A 21,959-nucleotide genomic window follows, 5' to 3' on the forward strand; every position below is an offset into this window, starting at 1 on the left:
AGCCCCCTGCAACAAAGAATTAGCCAGTCCAAATATCAATTGTGTTAAGACTGAGAAATTCTGGTCTGCTGGCATTATTGCTTCTGAAACATCTTGAATCTTTCCCTTTCTTCCCATGCCTAGATTAGCCAATGCCTGCAGGAAAAAGGTGGGCCTTTTACTCCAGTTTATTATATTGTTTTTGGTATTTTTCTAGCATTTTGATTTGACTACTTAGTTCAGTTATTTTAAATCCTTCTCATTTTAATAAAAACATTTGACGATGAACTTTGCTTTTGATACAGCTTTGGGTAACTAACCTTACTTTTTTGTCACTGTTTGCTCTTTTTGATGTTTCTGTGTAAAAGGTTCCAGCCATCAAAATTTTTGTCTCTTCCTTATTCAGGATAAGTACACCTTTGCAGTTGCAAGCTATGCCATTGTTGAAATAATCCACTGAAAGTAAGTTCCATGAGTGGTCTACAGAAAACACGTTGGGAAGTATGATAGAAGTAATAATTAAGGGAGTTCCATAAGCAAATATCCATTTACACTTCATATCAACTGGAATCATTTAACTGTGATGTCTGTTATTCTTGACTTACTAGAGCAAAACTATTTATTTAACAAACAGTTACGTATCAAGACTATGGAAAGTCCTATACCCCTGTAGATGGAGGTTACAAAAATCTTAAGTCACGACCTGTTCTCTCATGAAGTTTATAGATTTGCAAATAACTAATGCTTTAAAACTCTCAATTACTCATCTAAGTCACACTATTTGGGGAATTTAGAATCCGGACTCAATTTTTTAAAAATTATTCAATAGAAACTGAAAATATTTTGGATGAGATGGATCACCGAGTCAAACAATCTATTATAAAACATGTGGTAATGCTGAAGTCAACATTAACTTCAAGAACTTTAGATTTACATGCTCTTTAAACTTGACCATACACATTTATTTAAAACTGAACTGTATTTTAAATTCTTTCATTATATCTTCAAGAATATGTTTATGTGATTCTTTCATGTGATACCCTAGTTCTATGAGTTAGAAAGAGTTGAGGTTATTCTCACCACTTTACAGATGAGGAGAATGTGATGGATTGTTTAAGAGACTTGCTTCTTGCTCTGGTTTTTTGGTTAAGTCCATGCTAGAACTTTACAACTGTTCCCACTTGGTACTCTGATGGCTTCTGTACTTTTCTTTGATAATGTTATGTGATGGGTCACTTCTCCATGTGTAAGATACACTGAAGACATACATCGCAATGAAAATTTATGCAATTCTTATTGAATCAGTTTTTGGAAAAAAATTATTACTTATTTACAAGGGCAGCTTATGGATTGCCTCAGAATTGCAAAAATGTGTTCATTATTTTTACAAACTATTCAATATCTTTAAGCAATTTCAAAGCTTGTGAAGTGAAATAAACATTCATGAATTTTCTGATTACGCTAACAAGTTTACATGAACTATAGATAAAACTTTTGCCTATTATGTTTCCCAGCTTATCCTAACTATCCATTCTAATTCACTAAGGAGAATCTAAGCTATTTCTGTGTACTTTTGGAAAATTAACTAAAGAACTGGGATTGTGATTTAGGTAATATAAGGTGACACTGTCCTTCCCCCACTTTTCTTCCCTCAAAATACACACACATGCACACACTCATGCTCACACTTCCGGCTACCCAGGGACTTCATGTGCAAATATTGCTTCAATTTTTGTATGTGTATATGGACTTAACTTTTTAAATTTATTTATTTGTTTGTTTATTTTAGAGAAGAAGAGGGGGCGGGGGAAGAAAGAGAGAGACTGATTTGTTGCTCCACCCATTTATGCATTCATTGGTTGATTCTCATATATGCACTGACCAGGGATTGAACCCACAACCTTGGCTTATTGAGCAGCTCTCTAACTAACTCAGCTACCCAGTGAGGGCTATAACTTTTAAATAGAATGAATGCAGGTATAATAATTCTTGCATATTGTTAAACTTTCAATAATGCCTCGACATGGTTTTCTGATTTCTTAAAAGGGAGCTGTTCTTTCCTTTCTTTTATGCTATGCTTTTATGCTATTTATGCTTTTCTTTTTTCCTGGTGGTTTAATGAGTCACACATTCACAATGTTTTTTTTTTCTCCTTATCTTTGCCAGTAACTCCAGGAAGTACTTTTCTTTCAATCTAGCTGTGGTCTCTCCCTGAGCTTTCACATGAAATGAGTATTGAAAAGTAACTCCCTGTTACAGATACTTTTCTTGTAAATCACTGTATGTGGGGACAAGACAGAAAGGGTCAGTGGGATGAGAGAAGTCAATTTTATATTCTCTGTAAAATAATATATGAGATACTTCTATATAACAAAAGTGTAAGCCACTACTCAGAAATGTAGTTCATTATAGAATGATTTCATTGTACTGGAAAGCTTGCTTTATTAAAGAATTTAGAATGAGGTGAAGGGCAATTCAAATCTCTTAAATTCAAGTTAAATGCATTTTGTTGAAAACTAAGAAACATTTGCTGGAATTATGAGTAATTTCCAACTAGAGTTCTATAAAAAGAAAGCTTGAAATTAAGTTCACGTTACTCTCCCTAGCAGAATTCCATAGTGACACAAAGGTTTCTGAGTAAATATCACAGGGATAGCATTTAAAGGAGCCAAAAAGATGGGGTTTGACTAGAGTAAAAATAGAAAACTACCTCTCCTGCCCGCCTCTTCTCTTCCCCTCCCTGCTTCTATATTTCTTCCCTCTTGCCCCTCCCAACACACACACACACCCCATTATATCAGAAGGGGAATAGATTATGTTGGAAGTCTTCTTTAGTGGTAAATGGAGTAACATACACTGAATAGCACAGTTGAGTAAATTGTGTGTGGCACTGAACTGGAATTTCTTCAGTGAAAGGGCTTATGTTCTTAAAGAGTTGAAAAATGGCTTAAATTTTCTAGTAGCCTACAATAAAATTGCACCGGAGGCTTGTGTGAAATGTAGCATGTGTGAATAGCTTTGCAGCAGAGTTCCATCTGAAATGTAGCAACACAGCTGGAGCAGTGACTCATCACACTAACATATACTGTTAACAGACAGACTCTCTCTAATAAAGCCTGCACTTTCTCACATTATAAGGAATTTCTTAGGCTGTTGTGATAGTATGATAGGTTCCTAAAACTTGGTCAGGCCACTTGAATTTAACATTTGTAGAATAACTACCATATACTAGGGATTTTTCTGCATTTAGTTCATACACCTGTTCGGTTTTATTTTCCCCATTTTATAGGTGATGAATCTGAGGTCACACATCTGGGCTAATATTCAACTGTTTCCACTAGTTGCTTTCAGCCCATGCATGGGTGTTCTGATTGATGAAAATTAAGATAAAAAGAAATTTTAAGACACGGTTAAGATAGCTCATGTCAATTGGCCTCATTTGTCTCAGGAAAAAAAAAATCCTAAGAAAGAAGAGGCAAAAATTTGGTATACAGCTACTTGAGAAAATATAATGGAGAGCTGATAAGTGAAAATAAAATGATTTTCAGTTTCAATAACTAGAATCCTGCCCATGTATCCAGCTGCTGTCCTACCTCACAGATGTTTAAAGGCTTTATGGCTTACTTAACATTGGCTACTTCTTCCTGTCAGGATTCCAAGGGGCTTCCCTAAGGATAACAACCAGCCGGAAGCTGAGTCCTTCTCCATGATCTGCCGTGATGGATCTATTTACTTTTGGTTCAGCAGCCCCCCCATTAGAATGGTCTTCAATTTTCCACTTAAGTACTATGACAAATACAGTTTTTTCAAGGAATTCAGTGTGTGGGTGGGTGTGTTCCATTTGTTCCCATTCTGCTGAGCAAAATAACCAGACTAAAGTAACCAAAGAAAAACATTCAAACTTTGTTTTTCTAAGATTCTTTAGCTTTTATCTTTTCTAAAATTTGAGTGTTACTAGTTGAAATCCATTTGCATACTAGCTATGAGATCTTCACATGGTACTTATGTCTCTCAGTTTCTTCATCTATAAAATGTGTTGTTATGAAGATTAAAATACATTATATACAGAGCACTTAGAACCATGCCTAGCATCCGGTAAGTGTTATGTAAGTGTTAGCTTCTGTATCATCATCATCATCATTAGTGAACCTATATAAAAGAAGCCATTAATTCAGTGCAAGGTCTTACAAGTAAATGTACACAGAATAAAAGCTATCCTATGTCATTCCTCAGAGTCTTAAAGTCATCAGGAATAGCCTACACATAGATAATATTGGAGAATATTGAAGTTTATCAGCTAACAAAGAAATAAGTTCCCATTGAGGCTGTTACATCCCTATTTCCTTCTCTTATCACCCCCAGAAATCTATCTTGTACACTGTTATGGCTCACTTCCCATTTTCATCATGCTATCGTCTTATTCAAAATTTCTCCACAATCTGTTTGACAGTGTTCAGACATGTATCTAATCCACAAATATTTAGTGATAATGATGACATGCCAGGGACCAGAGATGTAAACATGACTGAGATGTGGCCTGGCCACTGTAGAGTTCACTTACTAGTGGGCAGACAGGCACGTACACACATAACTGCAACACAGAGTGGAATGTGCAGTGATGGAGGTGCATACAAGGTACTACGGCAGCAGAGATGAGGAAAAACAAAGTTCACTCTGGAAGGCTCAGGCAGGGCTTTCTGGAGGAGAAGATGCCAGGGATTAAAGGATTCCAAGCAGGATGTGAAACATCCTCTGGTATCCAAAGGCTTCCTCAACGGGTGCCCTTCAGCCCTGCAGCCACGTCTCCCATTACTGCCAGCATAGTTCACCTCCCCACTTCTACTGGACCAGTCTCCTAACTTTTTCCTTAAAGAACCCATTTCTGATCCTGTCTCCAATTCCTCTTCTTGCATGGCATTCTCTATCAGGCATCCCCTACCTGGGAGAAAGGAAACCCTTCTCTCTGTCTGGCAAAATGTGGTTTCATGTCCTCCATGAAAACTGGCCCTGCTTTGATGCCGCCATAGACCTCCTATCATACAAGAGAGCACCTCAAACAGGCATAATCAGGTAGAAACTAACATTATGTTTCGATATTTATAATTGTTCATCATGCTTTCTTATCTCTCCAACAAAACTGTCAGCACTTTAAGGAGAAAGCAGTTCACAGATTTGTTTCACACCTGGCAAAGTGTCAGCCAAAGCAAAATGTAAGTGGTCATATATACTTTTTGAATTAAATTATTTCATCAATGCCTTCCCTGGTTTATCTGATGTGCAATAAATTCATTTTATGAAGTTTTAGAAGTTCAAATAACCAGAGGAGAAAACATTCTTACTTCTGTCAGTTAATTTACTAACTGAAAATCAGTAGTACTATATGCGACATAAACTAGCTTGGTAGAATTTGTGAATGTGAAGAAAATGTGAACCATGGAATAAATTACACATTTGGTTTATAAGCACTCTGTGAATAAGGTTCTTGTACTTGGTAAGCAGTAAGAAAGTAGTATGTTGTTGAGTGGAAATGTATGGTAATTGAGGGTAAAGTATGAAAATGAAATAAGAATAATTGGCCTTTTTTGTAAGGAAGGAAGATAGATGATAGATAGATAGATAAGGTTATACATATATAAAGTTATATATGTATAACTTTATTTGACTGATATATGCATGTGCATGTATGTGTCAAAAGATTACACAAATATCTGAACGTATACACACACACTGTAAGTGTGAGTAACAGAAATATCAAGAAGATAGCCTTTCCATACTGCTAATGCTTAGGCATTTTCAAATTCAGCATTTATTTCTTTTCTCTTTTTATTTCCTAGTTCCCTTCCACTATTATTTTCCATATTGTTGAGCTATTTAGTCTTTTCTGCTTAACTTTCTTACTTCACTCCCTGCTAACAAAACTCCATATGCTTTCTCTCTCACACACACCCCCCTCAACTGTTTCTTACAATCTGTGCTCAGAGTATGAAACCAACTCTCTCAAGATGTGATAGTGATGCCACTGATTCACTAGACCAGCGATTTTCAACCAACATGCTGCGAGAATTTTTAAAACATGCAGTACCTCACTGTTTAGTCAGGGGCACTGACCTCTTTTGCCTCAGATTGTAAAATTTTAAAAATGACCACAGCCAATAGCACAATAAATGACCACAACAATAAAATAAAAATGACCACAACAATAGCACAATAGCCATCCAGTGTGAATAAATCAAAATTATACTATTTTTTGTCAGATTGGGAAAATATATATACAGGGTCTGGCACAAATAATGCCCCTTTTTCATTACAAAATGTTTTATTACAAAATCACAAGCATGTAATTCTGTAACATAACATCACACTCAAGCACACCATGTGACATGTTAGGTGAAATGTTCAAACTGCTGTCCATCTTGTCCGAGACATTCACGTACCCTGCCAACCACACTGAAGCAAGCCTTGCCTCTGCAGGACCCTGTATTTTGGTATGCCACAGGATTTTAGTAATTAGTTTGTGTGTGCCATGGGAAAAAGGTTGAAGATCTCTGCCCTAGAAGGTAGATTTCCAGTAAATTCCAGAAGGTGGATTTTTGGAAAGCTGCATTATGGTGACAGTACAGGGACTTCTCTGGTATTTAGTACGCTACAGACATGCCTCTCCAACAGTCTAGATCTCAGACCCAAGGAGAGGAAAGTGGGAGGAGGGTGGGGAGTGCAGGGGAAACTTCCCCTTGGGCTATATCTCAGCCCTAAGGGTTCTGATTCCTTCCTGTATTTGCTATTTCTGTATTCTCTAAAATTTCTATTTACTTCTTCCTAGACAATCCCTCATTACCACAATCCTCAGTTGTAGGTGATCATTCTTTATGTTAAACTTGCCTGTTCAGATTACTGTGTGGTTTCTGTACCCAGAATGGGTGCTGACCGACACATCCTTCCCGTATATGGTAAAATAGCAACTAAAATATCTTATCAATAACTTAAATAATTGAAAAAGATAAATTTTCACCCTGGCTGGTATAGCTCAATGGATTAAGCACTGGACTGCAAACCAAAGGGTTGCCAGTTCGATTCCCAGTCAGGGTATATGCCTGGGTTGCAGGCCAGGTCCCCAGTAGAGAGCACACAAGAGGCAACCACACATTGATGTTTCTTTCCCTCTCTTTCTCTTTCTCTTTCCCTTCCCCTTTCTCTAAAATAAATAAATAAATAAAATCTTTTAAAAAAAGATAAATTTTCTGGTGTTCTATGTATAAACTACAAGCTTAAAATATTTTTTTCAAAACCTTAGAGCTATATATTTATACCATTTAAGGAATGGAGAAAAACACCATACAACTTAACTTGCAAAGGCAGCCCTACCTTTCATATCTATCAACCAAATCAGGCTTATTATCTGTCCCAAAAAAGACTTTAATTTTTTCAATTTAAATAAATATGTAAATATACTGATACATGTTCTCACAACAACCATGTCACTCAAGTAACTAGTAGAAAATGGAGAATACAGAGATAAACAAGCAGACTGCACTTACCAAGATGAAATATTTCAAGAATTTTTTACCAGTTCAATATTTTTCAATTTTTTTTTGCCTTGTTTTCATGGGTCTCTCCTTCAAAAGTAATGCTGTTGTTTTACTTTATGTCTTAGATATTTTACCCTGGGACAATAAATCATAGTAATATTTGGCTGGCTGGTGTGGCTCAGTGGGTTGAGCGTTGGCCTGCAAGTCAAAGGTTGCCAGTTTGATTCCCAGTCAGGGCACATGCCTGGGTTGTGGGCCAGGTCCCCAGTAGGGGGCACTCTACAGGCAACTACACATTGATGTTTCTCTCCCTCTCTCCCTCCCTTCCTCCCTTCACCTCTCCAAAACTAAATAAATAAATAAATTTTTAAAAGATTTGGGATGGGTAAAAGATAGGACATCTTTTGTAAAGTGGGAGAAGGGTGATTATGATATAGGAAACAGGAAGAAAAAAATGGCCAACCACAGACTCTCTCAGACACATCAGTTTCAGCAAAGTGTACATACAGTTGAGGAGCAGAAAACTGATTCCCTCAAAACTGTTCATACCCTGTGGTCCCTGGAAAGGTCTCAGTATGAAGATAGTAACACCAAGTCAATGAACTACCATTCTACTCTACAGGCAGGGATATTCCGCTGCCAAAAAAAAAAATTTGACAGGAAATCAACTAAGGACAATTTTGTTTTAAAAAGGAGAACAACAATATTAAACCATATTCCATAAAAAGTTAGAAAATAAAAGCTTTCCTTACAATAATGCCAAAGGAAATAGAGGCAATATTACATCAAATGTGAAACTTCCTGAGCCGCACCAGGACCTATGCTTGGACAAGGGTCTTGCTTTTAGTTTTCGTGTCTCAAAATCTCACATGGGTAAAAGCCTTTATTTACTGTTGCTCTGTTTCTTATTTAAAACAGTAAGTTTTCCTCAGATCCATTACTTTACTGAATCACATGATAAGAAAAGAAGTGTAGGATCTTAAACAAAGAGCAAAGGGGATGTGGCCCATCTTTACCATTTGGGGTACTGACAAGTTTAACATGGCTCAGTGACTACCTTAAGTGTTGTATCGACTATGATGACACAAGCTACAGGTGCTGAAATATAAGGATGTAGGTTTTCTGACAGGAAATGGGTAACAGCCTGAAGGGCTGGTTTTTTAACACAGAGAATACCTACCTGAGAAATCAGAACGGATTCTCAACTAACAATAATGTGCAAAAAGTTTTATACAAAGTAAGAAGGGTTTTAAACATTTTTAAAAATTTTTTCAAGGAAACTACTGTTTCCTGTTATTTCTAAAAAGAAATCTGTATATGTTAGTGTTTTAAAAGGGGAACATTTATGGAGAGATATTATGTTTTACATGCTGCACATATTAATTCTTGTTTGTTCATTTCCCTTAAGAAATTTGTCATTCTGTTTTAAATACATAACATTTACCCTCACTTAAGCCTTCTGTCTTTTTATTTCCCCAATCAGCACCCCCATGGGAGTATAAGGCTTCTAGGATTTTCTCTATCTAAATAAATAAATTTTGGTAAAGGTTGTTCTTTCTTGAGTAAGATTCATAATCTCTAGAAGACAATATCTGAATTAACTATTTTGGTGGAAAAGTCTATGTACTGCCTATTTTGTAGTAAACTATTGAGATCTTCAAAATAAAAGTTTTCTACCAATGTGAAAACTATTAAACTCATATTATGTAATTTGCTTATATATGTACAAGTATCTGCTATAATTCCCATGTTACTTTCAACATGGGTATTACCTCTCATTACAGAAGTATGAATAATCAAATTGATGGACATTATTCAATCTGAAGGATGCACATAAAGAACTTTCATTATAGTCCGATAAATAAATTTAGGGCCATCACTTGCAATAGAAAATCCAGTAAATACAGAAACATTTCTACGCTCACCAAAATCTCTTTTGTGGCTCTACTAAGTGTCATGTTTGTTGCAATGAACAAGTTAATACTGGGTATCTTAAAGATACAAGCGGTGCAAAATCAACAATTACTTATGTTTTGTGGGTGAGAAATAGACATAAGAAAATTTAATAATGTAAAGATTCTAATATGAACAAGCAAGAATGAGCTTGTCCCCATCTGTGATATGTCCATATCCACAGGTTTTTAATACACTTACTTGAACAATGGAGCTCCACAAACAACGCATTTATAGATTCCAGGATCTTTGTGATTTGTATATGCTCCTTCGAAGGCACTGGTAAACAAAACACAGATCATTAAAAAATTAAGTTAGAATTATTTCTACAGAATGTATTTGCTTAAAATATATTTCTATAATAAATTTTTCAAGGGCTTTTTGTCCTATAATGAGAACAGACTAAACATATGGAAATCTGAACATAACTAATATATTTCAAATCTATATAATAAAATGTGCATATAAATACTCCAAACCAGTGCAGGATATATGTGTGTGTGTGTGTGTGCACACGTATATATGTATATGTGTATGTATATAGAGAGCTGTGTAGTTATGTAACACTTAGGAAAAAATCCTATTTTAAAAAAAGCCTGTAGTTCACATTCACAGGAAAAAAAAAACAACAAAACACATCATTACATAAGATTTCTGCTGCCCTACAGTGTCCAAGAGTGGATACCAGAAAATGCAGAAGGATCCAAGGACTTCAAGTGGAAGGAGTCTTATTTTTTGGTTTGAAAAGGAATATTGCAGCTTTAAGGGAATATTTTTCTAAGTTAACAATCTTAAAGGCTAGGAGGTCATTCAGCTAATACAAATCAGCTGTGCTAGCCCAACAAAAAGTCTATGTGCTCTGCAGCTTGTTTTTATTATCCTTTCACCCTCTTTATGAGGTCCAATTTTTTTATAAACAGAATTTTTAAGAATGACCTAATCTCTGGTTGTTTGTGTGCATTAAATCACTTTGCTGGTCTTGTACACAACGGTACGGGCAGAAGTCCTCCTGGGCTGAGACTGAAGTCCACTTCTGGCTCATTGTGCAGTGAGGGTGGACTTTGTCAGAGATTCAACACTTGGTGAATTCAGTAAACAGTATCCACTGTGACAGGAAGAGAGTGTTGCCTATTAACAAGAACCCCATGTGTGGTAAAGAGCTCTTTCACTTCATGAATGAAAACAAGAAGTTACATCATTAATAAATTTGGATCAGAGGTAAGTTACGGCCTTATGCCAAGCTCCATGGTATAAATTAGACAACAAAATGGTTGGACCTTGGCAAGTTACCTTTGAGCTGGAATCAGCTGAGAGAGACTTTATTCACTAAAAAGAGTCTTGGAAGTGAACAAACTCTTTTTTCAGGACTCGGGGCGAACTTCCAGGGACCAAAGCCATGTGAGGGCAGTTATTGAAAATTTTTGACATTCCAACCACAAATGAGCCAATAAATACTTTCTCCACATGTGCTTCAAAAAGAAATTGGAGTGGGGTAGAAAGGAACTAAATTATGCTACCTTCTTTTTGCAGCCAAAACGTCTATACTTACAATGGCCACCTTCAAAATTTCAGCATCCTGGCACAGCGCCATGTCCCTCATGGTTTTGCTTACTGTGATGTCTTCCCAAAAAATGTACCTAAATCGCTATTACTTCCACACATTTTGTAGTAAACTAAAAACAGGCCCTTAATAAAAGCCTTGTGACTTTACATAAGATAGAGTGTTCATTAAATGGGGGAAAGAATAAATAAAACTTAGTCTTAACCTAAACAATATCATTTTCAAAACTTTTCCAGGATTCTAATTTGTAGTCTTTAGCAAATAAGTGGAGAATTCTTTGAATTAAATGTCAAGGAAGAAGATTCAAAGGCAGAGGGGGTGGGGTTGGGGTGAAGAAACCTAGCTCTTGCTTAATGACTTTTTCTTACAGTTCACCTTACCTTTCGGTCCCTTTCTCCTGAGTGACATGGTACTGCAGGGGTGTTAGCCGCTTCCTCAGTTCCTGCTGGGAAAAGACCACCTTACAGTTCTTTTTATCCCTACATGACCCTGGAAAGAGAAAGGATATGGGAGAAGGAGGCTTTTCAGTTTGAATCCTAAATAATTGCTTTGGCTGGCCCCTGCAGCACAGCTTGTGCAGTCAATTGCCAGTGACCAGAGCAGTCCCTAATGCACAAACTTACCTGAACTGCAGCTGATTATTTCTCTCAGTTAAAAAAAAAAGTTCCTCAAGATTCAGGTGATTGCATTGGAGCACTGACAACGTGCTGCAGTCTGAACTGCTGGCATGTGAGAGCAAAACCTCACTGAGCAATCACGAGATGGTAGTACACCATTTAAGTCTCCAATACCTTAAAATTCTTTTTTTAATGAATTTTAAAAGTATAACTCTATTCACACTGTATGTATAAGATGATGGGCATATAGTGTTACACAATAGTTCTCCATCCAATAATTTTGTGTCTTAGTAGAGAGTGGCTTGAAACCTTCATCATTTAATTTCCAGTCTGAGTGTTTTAAATACCATCCTATTTTTTAAAACTCTAAAGATACAGTTTCCATGACTAGGGATTGTTGTTCTCTGTGATTCTGTCCGATACTTTACTAGGTTCTGTAGAGTTCTTAAAAACAAATGTCTCTTTAAAGACTATCTCTTACCACGTTAAACAGGCAGCAAGAAACTTTTAATAGACTCCAGGAGAAGGCATTTACACTAATGCAGATTCAAGAAGTTCCAAAGAAAGGGTGATAAAAATAGGGAGGGGGAAAGACAAAGAGAAGAGGAAAAGTGAATGCGATTTTACTTAGAGACCTACATTTTCTTTTTGCACAGCATACCTAGGAACACTTCACTGATTAAGTGTATTTGAATGGTGAAATAATTATAATATGATTCTAATAACAATGGCAGCTTTTATTTCAACCTGTACAGACTGCAGTAAAATGTTCAGACAACACCTGTTTATATGTAGTGTTTTATTTTACCTGCACAGTGAGTGAAAAGGAATGTAACTCCAGGACAAAGCAACCTTGCCGGCTGTAGTAAAGCCACTTTTCTTTTCCATCCATCACAGGGAAAAAGAGGATTGCAGATGGCCCTACCTGAAAAATGTTTTAAAATTAAAAAAGAAATCTTGCCTAGTTTCCTGAATATTAAACTCAACTTCTTTTAAAATATTAAGAAATATGATTGAGGAGTGGAAATGCTTTCTACTTCTTTGACTTTTAAGGCATCTAATGTTCCTGTGCGAGTTCACTGAAATTTAACTAGGAGAAAATTACCTAACCAGTTACCCTCATGGTGGGATTGAAGAAGGATATCAGCTTCCAGATCCAGGGCCACCAAGACAGGGCGGCTGACTCTCCAGGAGGAAAATATGGAGGCCGGAAAAGAGCAAACCAGAGGCAAGCAGAGCAAACGGGAGGCGTGGAGCAGGCCTGTGGGCCGTCAAACAGTGCCTCTCCTGACACTACACAACACGTGTTGGCTCTGCTCTGGCCTGGAAAGATCTGTAGGAAGAGCTGGCCTATTGCTAATGGCGTGCTGGTCTCCCATCTCCCTGGACTTCCCTGCACACCTACACACTCCCCATATTATACTAGGCTTTATCCAAACACCTCCTACTTACACTGTTAATGTTTTCCAAGGGCTAGATAGAAATGTTTCCTGGAGAAATGTTTGTCCTCTCAGAACAAGCCTCTCCACAGCTTGAACTCGGAACTGCTCTTTCTTAAATAACAAGGTGACTGTGATAGGCCTCTTTCTGTTCAACTCACTGCAGACTTCTAAGATACTATCTTTTTTGTTTTATTTCTTTATTTGTTGGAAGTGTGTCTTTGATGATTTTTGTTCCAAAAGAAATCATTAATTGAAAATTTATCACGACATAATGTGTCAGTAAAATTATTTTCCCCAATGGCATGGATAGTTAAAATCTGTACAATTGGAATTAAACAATTCTGTCCAAAGTATTTTTGTTAATATATGTTCATTCATACAAAAAGACCAATTGTGTTCCCAAAGTTGAGAGAACTAAGCTACCCATCTGTATGTCATTTAGTACAAGAGAAGCAACTGCAGGTTTAAATTACATGGTATTGGATTGCAATTTCCTAACATTGGATGCTTTTCTGCTTTTTTACCTTGAGTCATTTACTAAGGAGTGTTCATAAAAAGTAGCTTAAAGCACAGATGCTTGCAAATCGTTTAGGCAAAGATGTTTCTCTCTTTTTCATTCTCCCTCTCTCAAAAATCTCCCTTTTCTGAAGAAAAAGAATAAAAGTGTTGGTCACTATTGACAAACCATGTCAAGTATTTGTATAAGAAGAAAAGGTAAAATTGAAAACATCTGATTGAAGTAAATAATACAAACATAAAAAGCTTTACTGGTGAATGAACGGTACTGAAGAGACTTTATTTCATAGTTTAGAAATTACTTTTGATCTAAACATTCTTAAAAACAGATTATTTTCAACTATGAACCATCTCATTAACTGTGCTGCAGAGACCCCGTTTTAATGGCAAGCTCTGAAAGGGTGCTGCTGTACTCCTTTGTTACTCCCCGTCTTCCTTGAGAGGGGGACAGAGGTTTCATTCCAGCTTTCTTTGTTTGTCTTTCAAGAACCACTAAAGCAGTATTCACACAAATTTTGTAGGAATGTGCCCTGTGTCGTAGCCTACAAATTATTTGGTTTTGGTGCACTTAAAGGTCATCTTCCAAATTAGCAAAATTTTCCTACATCCTGGCTTTTCAACCTTAAATATAAATATTGTTTCCTAACTGTAAGTGAGGTTTGTTCTTTAAGAAACGCTAGTGCTTATTTAAAGTTGTCAACTTTGTACATTTTTATTCTTTGGTCATACTATGTTCTCAAAATAATTAGGCTTTTAAAGTGTACCTAATAGCAAAAGGAAGTATATGTCATCTAGAAACAACTATTGTGATTTTATATAAAACAACTCAATGAGAAGTTAGTCAGATTTTAATAAATTTCTTGCCACACAGTTTAGTAATAATATACTTCCTGGGCAATCAAAAGCTATACTGTTACATTAGCTCTTTAGCATCATAACCCACAACTGGCATATGCAGAATGGGGCAGAGTAGGTTTACACTGTGAGTATGTGAAACACAGTTTATTCTTATGGCATTATTTAATAATTACATTAGTTTCCATACAAACCACTGTAAACCAACTTTTGGCCCACCCTGTAAGAAACACAGAAAGGCTTCACTTTTGTCTCTACTTTCCCTTCTTCCTCTCAGACTCGCTTTTCTAGGGTCATATGGTATCACTGCTAAATTTCAAAGAAATCATTTCATTCTGAAATTCTAAAATAATTCACTGGATGGTTTCTCTTTACTATCTTCATTTACGTACTATAATTTTCTTATTACACAGGGTAATGTTAATGTTCCTTTAACGTTAATATTATTTGACATCTGTTCGATGACCTCTAAATTGGCTTAGAAGTATGTTATGGAAAGATTTTTCCCTTTATTTAATAGAGTACTTTGAAGGCAGAAGTGTGTGTGTGTGTGTGTGTGTGTGTGGTGTGTGTGTATGTGTGTGTGCACAACACAAAATATATTTGAGGGAACAACACTGCCACTTTGGTATCTTATCACAACACCACTCCCTACACAGTTACTTTGGTATAGATAAGATCCATCTTGGACCCAAACCAAGGGTATTTATTTACTGAAATATGCCCAAAGTCTCTTTTTATATTAAGGCTTCTTCCATGTTGTTGCCTGAAATGTAGTATTGCCTTGAAACTCCAATGGGAAGCTTTCGCTCTAAGCAGTAATAAACTTACAGCAAGAGTCCATGTTCTGGCTCTGCCTGCTGCCCGGTCACGTGACCTTAGGCAAGGCAGTCTCTCCGACTCTGCACTGCCCCCTCCCAGCTCTGCTCTGAGGCTCACAGCAATTATCATTTAGTAAACACTGTCTGAATAAGTGCAGCATTACTTTATCATTCTGATTACAGTGAATTCTGAAGTTACAATTTTTGAAAAGGTAGCCAGGTCAGGTATTTCAGCATGCTGCAATATTTTATTGGTAATTCCTTACTTATAATTCCTTCAGAACAGTATTTTATTTGTGTTATCATTTAAAAAGATTAAAATAGGAATTTAAAGAAGAAAACTAAATTTAGTGGCTACTCTGTGCCACACCCATTTCTAGGCACTTTTACATAACTATATTTAATCCTCTCAGTGATTCTAGGAGATAGATGTCATGCCTATTTTACAGATACAGAAACTGAGGTCCATAGGTTCACTATAACTTACTAAAGACAAAAAGCAAATAGGTATACCCACTCAAACTCAGGGCTGTCTGACTGCAAAGCCAATGGTCATTATACTATTTTCCGTGAGGAAAAAATATGCTGCCACTTACTCCTGTAATTATGCAGTAACTTTCAGGTTAAAAACTATCACTAGCAACTTATGATAAGGGAGAAAAGTTACCCAGTACATCCAGAAAAAAATAAATACATTTGTGTATTAGCTAACACATGTTTTCCCGGTGTTCATTCCTTCAGCATAGGGTCGGTGACAGGGTTCAAACAGGATTCTCGCAAAGTCTATAAAATGTTGAAAGGCTTTTTAACTTCCTGTTAAGAAGTAAATCAGATCTGTTACCTAAATCTTAAAGCACTTTTAAGTCATAAATCTTATATTTCAGTGTGAAAAATCAAAACAAAGCCTAAAGATCCCATAACTGTAATTTTGTTTCTAAGATCAGAAAAAAATGAAACTATTAAACATTTTCCCAAGATAATAAGTGAATAGGAAATAATAAGACTTTTGTTTTGCTTTGAGTTTACTAGGTTAAAACAGTAATGTCCATGTTGAAAATTTTTGATACTATACTTAAAAATAATAAACTTTGATTTTCACAATTTTAATTTTCAGCTGGTTATCAATTTGTCAAATTAGAAATCTGAACAGAATTTTATTCCAGATATACTAGTGTTGGGAATTTCTAAATAAGTGGGCATATATAAAGCCATATCTGGTCCATTTTAAAAAGAATATAAAGTATATTCCATAAACCATGTTTTCCTGTTTGTTTGTTTTACATGCCAGTAATTCAATAAAGGCTTTAAGAAAAAAATGCAAAGCACAGGGAAGAAAACCTCCATGCTTGTAGAAGCATGACCAATTCTTCTGATTTTTTCCTCAAAGTAGACCTACGTTGGAAAAACATTCCTAGGGCCAACACACCATCTAAGATGTCGTGACACTTGTGCTTGCAGTGCTCTGGTTTCCAGGAAACTCAGGTTTCAGGTCTGACTTTGAAGACCACTGATACAACATTTGTTCTTACATTTTTTTAAATGGGTGCAATTATTCTTTTTAAAAAATTGTTATTAAATTTATTGGAGTAACAAATGTTGAGTATTTACAGAGTGCCAGGCACTGGACTAAGTAAAATATACTAATTCATTCATTCAATAATTATTTATTGAGCACCTGTTACATGCTGGCATTATTCTAAGTACTTAGAATATACCATGAACAAAATTAAGATTCTACTTTTGTGAAGCTACCATGAAGGCAGAAGAAGTAAAAGAAGCAGACAAAACATAATAAAAAAATAAGTAAATTACATAGCCTGCTAGAAGGTGGTAAGTCTATGAAGGAAACAAACAAACAAAAAAAAACCTAAGTAGAGCAAAGAGGACTGGGAGAGCTAGAAGGGCAGACTGTGGACTTACACAGAGAGATCAAGCCGGTCTCACAAAGAAGGTGCCATTTGAGCAAAGCCTGAAGGAAGAGAGGAAGGTGGCTGTGCTGACTTTTTTGTTTTTTTTCTTTTTTTTTATTGTTGTTCAGGTACAGTTGTCTCCATTTTCCCTCCACCACCACCTCCACCCCAGACATCCCTACCACCCACCCTCGATCCTACCCCCCTTTGTCTTTGTCCATGTGTCCTTTATACATGTTCCTTGACAACCCTTCCCCCTTTCCCCCCATTGTCCTCTCCCACCTCTGATTTCTGGACACATATCAGAAATGGCCAATGCAAGAGATGAACACACTAAGAAGTTCATACTCCAGTGGCAGAGACGAAACAGGTAACTGCAATACAGGTGCTCAAACCTGAATATGAATGGAGTAAATAAGCAACAATTTAAACATGCAAAGAATATGTTTAAACCAGGAAATTTAAGACAATGTATCTTACTACAGTGTCTCACATTACCTTTGTTTTTCATTTCCAAGAGAAATCTTATTGAATACCCTTTTAGCAAAGTGCTGTACTCAAAATAGCTTTCAGAGAGTGTCCAGCTGAGCTCTGAACAGAAATCAGGGAGCGGACTCTGCTAATTTACTCCCTTTCAGACTCTAGACCACCACTCCCAATCTGCAGCCCTGGGTAAGAAGAAACCCAATAGATGTTTTACGTGTTGAATTTTTGATGGCGTAGAGAGCGACATCCTTTGGCCAAACAATGCTCCTACACAATGCTTTGGCCAAACCCTTCTGAACCACTTCACTAACTCTCCCCTTCAGAGTAATCTTTGCTGATGGCAGAGAACATGTATAACTAAAGCATAAAATTAGCACCTCAATTTAGTTTCCACTTTTTAAAAACATTTTAATTTTCACCTTCAGATTCAGTTTAATTTCATCTGTCTCCCAAGTCCAAACTATAACACAAAGAAAATAAAACTCCAGGTCTTAGGTGTCAGAAAGCAGACAAATGTTTCTTTTAATAGTAAAGATTTTTCTTTTCTATAGGTGAGAAAAATCATATACTCGTTACAGGAATAATCACATTTCATACCTTTTTGCTGTTTTTCTATTATTTCACCTAAAAGAGTTCTATGGATCAGTTTCAGTTACATCCTATTGATCCACTCACAGAGCTCCAATTAACATCAATGACCATTAGAAGCATGCCAAGGCAGCCTACCATTTTTAACTTCTTGGGTTAAACAAGACCCTATGTTTTAGTGGCACATAGTTGAATGATAGCATTGGTCCTCTGGTTTCCATACTGACGGTTTGAACAGATAAACGGAGAAATATTTTCAAGCAAGTTTTCCTTCCAAGTAAATACCCTGATAAATCCACCCCTATTCTGTTCACTCCTTTCAACTGTATACCCTTAGGATTAGTGTATTTACTCTGCAAGGTACTATTCACACAGGCTAATGTAGCATCTTGCAATTATTCTCAAATGTCTTCAGTTATTTCTGCTTTATTCTCCAATTATTAATCCTTTGAAGCTATAAACTATTGAGCCTAATATTAATCCATACTTTCTGCAACTACTTATCAAACTTTGACAATGAATCAAGAACTGTGAGGAGCACTGAAAAATAAAAAATGAGCAAGTCAAGGCTTCTGCCCTGGGAACCTAGCAGGAAGATAAGAAAAACGACCAAGACCATGAGTAGTCTTATAGAAAAAGTATATGCAAAATTTTGTGTAAAGACAGTTGACATAGAAGACATTAACACTCTTAAACTTAGTCCACCTAGACTGACTCTGTCCAGTTATAACTGGAATATGGAACACTCACAAAATTTGTAGAAACAGGGTGTACAAGGTCAGAGAGGTTCAAATAGGGAAGAAAATTCCATCTAGACAAGCTGAAAGAAGCAGTGTGACCAGATGGGAATGGTGTCAAGGTGGCAAGTCTTCTTATCCTGAGGAAAGGAATGCAGAGTCATTCATGTAAACGGTATCAGCTAACTTAACAAAGAAAAAAGAGCCAGAATAAATTATAGATGAAGATTTGTCAGAGGAGAAATTGGGGAGCTGATAAATAAGGCGGTTTTATTTATTAAGAGGTATATGTGCAAACTTTCCCTCACAATAAATCAATGGGAGTAAATATACTTTCCACAGCATGTGAAGCCTATTAATGACTAAAACTTCTAGCCTTTCAGAGTAAGTTCTCATTTGTGAGAGTGCATGGTTTTCTTGAGAGGGGACAATAGGGAGCTTAACTGCTGTGTTCATCCTGATGAAACCTTCACCTGAATGACTCCGCAAGACAGAAACCACATTTTACATTCTGTCTTTTACTTGTGTGTTACAAATTCTTAATTTTTGAATTCATGTGTAGTAGTAATTTTATCAGCATTCTTTAAGTATCCAAAAAAACCCCACAAAGTATCAACTCTTCAAAATGTAATACAAATACTAAGAGCAATGATTTTGATATTAATGTGGACCATAAAGCCTAGAGTTTAGGAAAATATTTAAAACATGCCTTAATCCAAAAAGCATTTTCTGTGTTGCAAAGCATTTAAGTAAAAAGAGAACTTTTAAAGGCATTTCCATCATCAAATGACAGTAGTGGAAGAGAGAGTCATTTAACTTCAAGTCTATCTGATTGCATGTGAAACGTCTGACAAAGTTGGAGTTCCCTGTTTTTAATTTTTTTTTCCAGTAAGGGTCTTCACTAGAACATCATAGCCCATACAGAAAAAAAAAATTAAAAACAGACAGGCTCATTTCCATTCTACATTTCACATGCAATCAAAAAGACTTGCACAAAATAGCTTTCTCTTCCATGCTTCCTTGCCCCCTTGGGAACACAGACTGCAAGGGAGATGAGAGGTAACCACCCACAGAAAGGAAGGAAAGGAGCCCTCTCTTAGGTTATGATGCAGGACTTTATTTAAATGTAACATTTTCATTAGAAAAAAATAAAGTTTATACTATCTGAGAGCTTACTTTGTAAATTTCTAAAAATTGCATTGCTGTCCAAATCAAATTTAAAATCTAAATTAATTATGCACAATAAGCAGAAAACAAATCTGCAATTGCTACTCAATGAGACAGCTACATCTAAGTCTGTACATTCCACAAAAATCTGGTAGATTTTGGAGGAAAAGAGCAAAAAAAATTCATAATTTTCTTTATGACCCAGATAATTAAAGAAAATCTATACGGATTCTCTTAAATCACTCAACGTCTCCTGAGAGACAGTGAACACACGCATTTCAGTCATGTTTGCATGCCTAGCACCTCACAATGTGCTTGGGCAACAGTAAGCACTAAATAAGTACATGTTGTATTTAAATATTTATTCAACTCTCCGTTTTAATTATTGCTATTTAAATTTTCTTCCTAAAAGATATTTTGTAAATGATATCTTTGGCTATGTTTCTTAGAATTTAGTTTAAAAACTGCAACAACTCTATTTGCTTAATAAATCAGTGAAATTATAAAAGGAATAAATGATGATGGATTAAATTTTTTTCTTCTATTACTATTCTGAATCCTTTATTACCTCTCAAGAGTTCCACATTCAAATCTTTTATGACTAATATTCCATTAACTCTCTGGATTTAAGACTATGAGATTACCTAATTGAGTATTACTGAAAATATATCCTGGCTCTGAAAATATGCTAAGGTTGTTCCTCTTGGGGGTGGGGGTCAGAAAGTTTCCGCAGTCCAACCAGCTTACATGGGTTTCTTAACGAAGACCTCTTATGGCAATGTGTACTACTAAAAATGTGGTATTTTGACACACCATTATTTTATGCTCCACTGGGAAAGTAAAAAAGAGTTGCCAGCCTATGAAACAATACTTTCTTATCACAATGATCTTTTTAAGCTGCAACCCAATTATCAGGATGATAAAATGTAGAAGGAGCACATCTTAGAATTTATAAAATTTGACAATATGCAGTTTCTCAGTTAGATGATGAGGTATGATTTAGAGGGTATTACTAGAACTAGTGTTCCTCAGATCATAATTTTTTTTGAATTTTCGTGAGTTTATTTGAGCTAAACTGAAAGCATATGTTGGGGGGCAAGATCTCAAATGCTCCCCCTTAGATTATAATTTAGAAAATAGATGAACTTCTAGTCAAAATTCCCCCAAGACAAAACCAAGGCCCAAAGAAGTTACTTGACATGGTCACACACCTGGTTAATGAGAGACAGGTTCTCTTGTCTGCAGCTTTCCTCTTTTAATTTATTCATTCATTACATTTCTCTCCTGAACCCATGCTTTGTTGTGCTTTCACATCTTTTAACATACTGATCTTCTACTAACCCATATGCCCACATTCCATTCCCACCCCCATGCTGCCATCCCCCACCCCTACCACCTCCTGCTAATTACATCTACACATTCCTTCAATATCCTTCAGAAAAACTGTCATTGCTTCAAATCCTATCCAAGAATCCACCTGGGCAGAGAGAAGAACAATGCTTCTCACTTCTACCTCCTTCCTCCTTCCTCCACAGTAAACAAAGGAGAAAGTTTTTATATATTATAGATTCATAAAACCATCAAGTATAAACTTGCTTCATCCTATTAAAAACAAAACGTGGACCCAAACTGGCCATCTTTCACACGAGTATGTACATTCCTTAAAAACAGAGATCACATTGTTTACAATGTGGTATTATTTTGATACATGCAATGATGCTACTTATTCACACCCATTCATTCATTCAACAAATACTTACTGAACACCTACTCTGTGACAGAGACCAAAAAAGCAAAACAA

At 36.1% G+C, this 21,959-nt stretch overlaps 1 protein-coding gene across 1 annotated transcript in view; it reads right to left on the reverse strand.

The window, feature by feature from the left end:
- The window catches only part of MSRB3 (methionine sulfoxide reductase B3), a 171,116-nt gene that overhangs the window by 104,625 nt on the left and 44,532 nt on the right, over positions 1-21,959 (reverse strand). Inside the window, 2 exon segments of the mRNA XM_045829719.1 lie at positions 9,660-9,737; positions 11,400-11,508. Coding sequence (XP_045685675.1) covers positions 9,660-9,737; positions 11,400-11,508 — 187 coding nt within the window.

This window comes from Phyllostomus hastatus, unplaced genomic scaffold, assembly GCF_019186645.2.
Source record: "Phyllostomus hastatus isolate PE091 unplaced genomic scaffold, TTU_PhHast_1.1 phas_scaffold_93, whole genome shotgun sequence".
Lineage (NCBI taxonomy): Eukaryota > Metazoa > Chordata > Mammalia > Chiroptera > Phyllostomidae > Phyllostomus > Phyllostomus hastatus.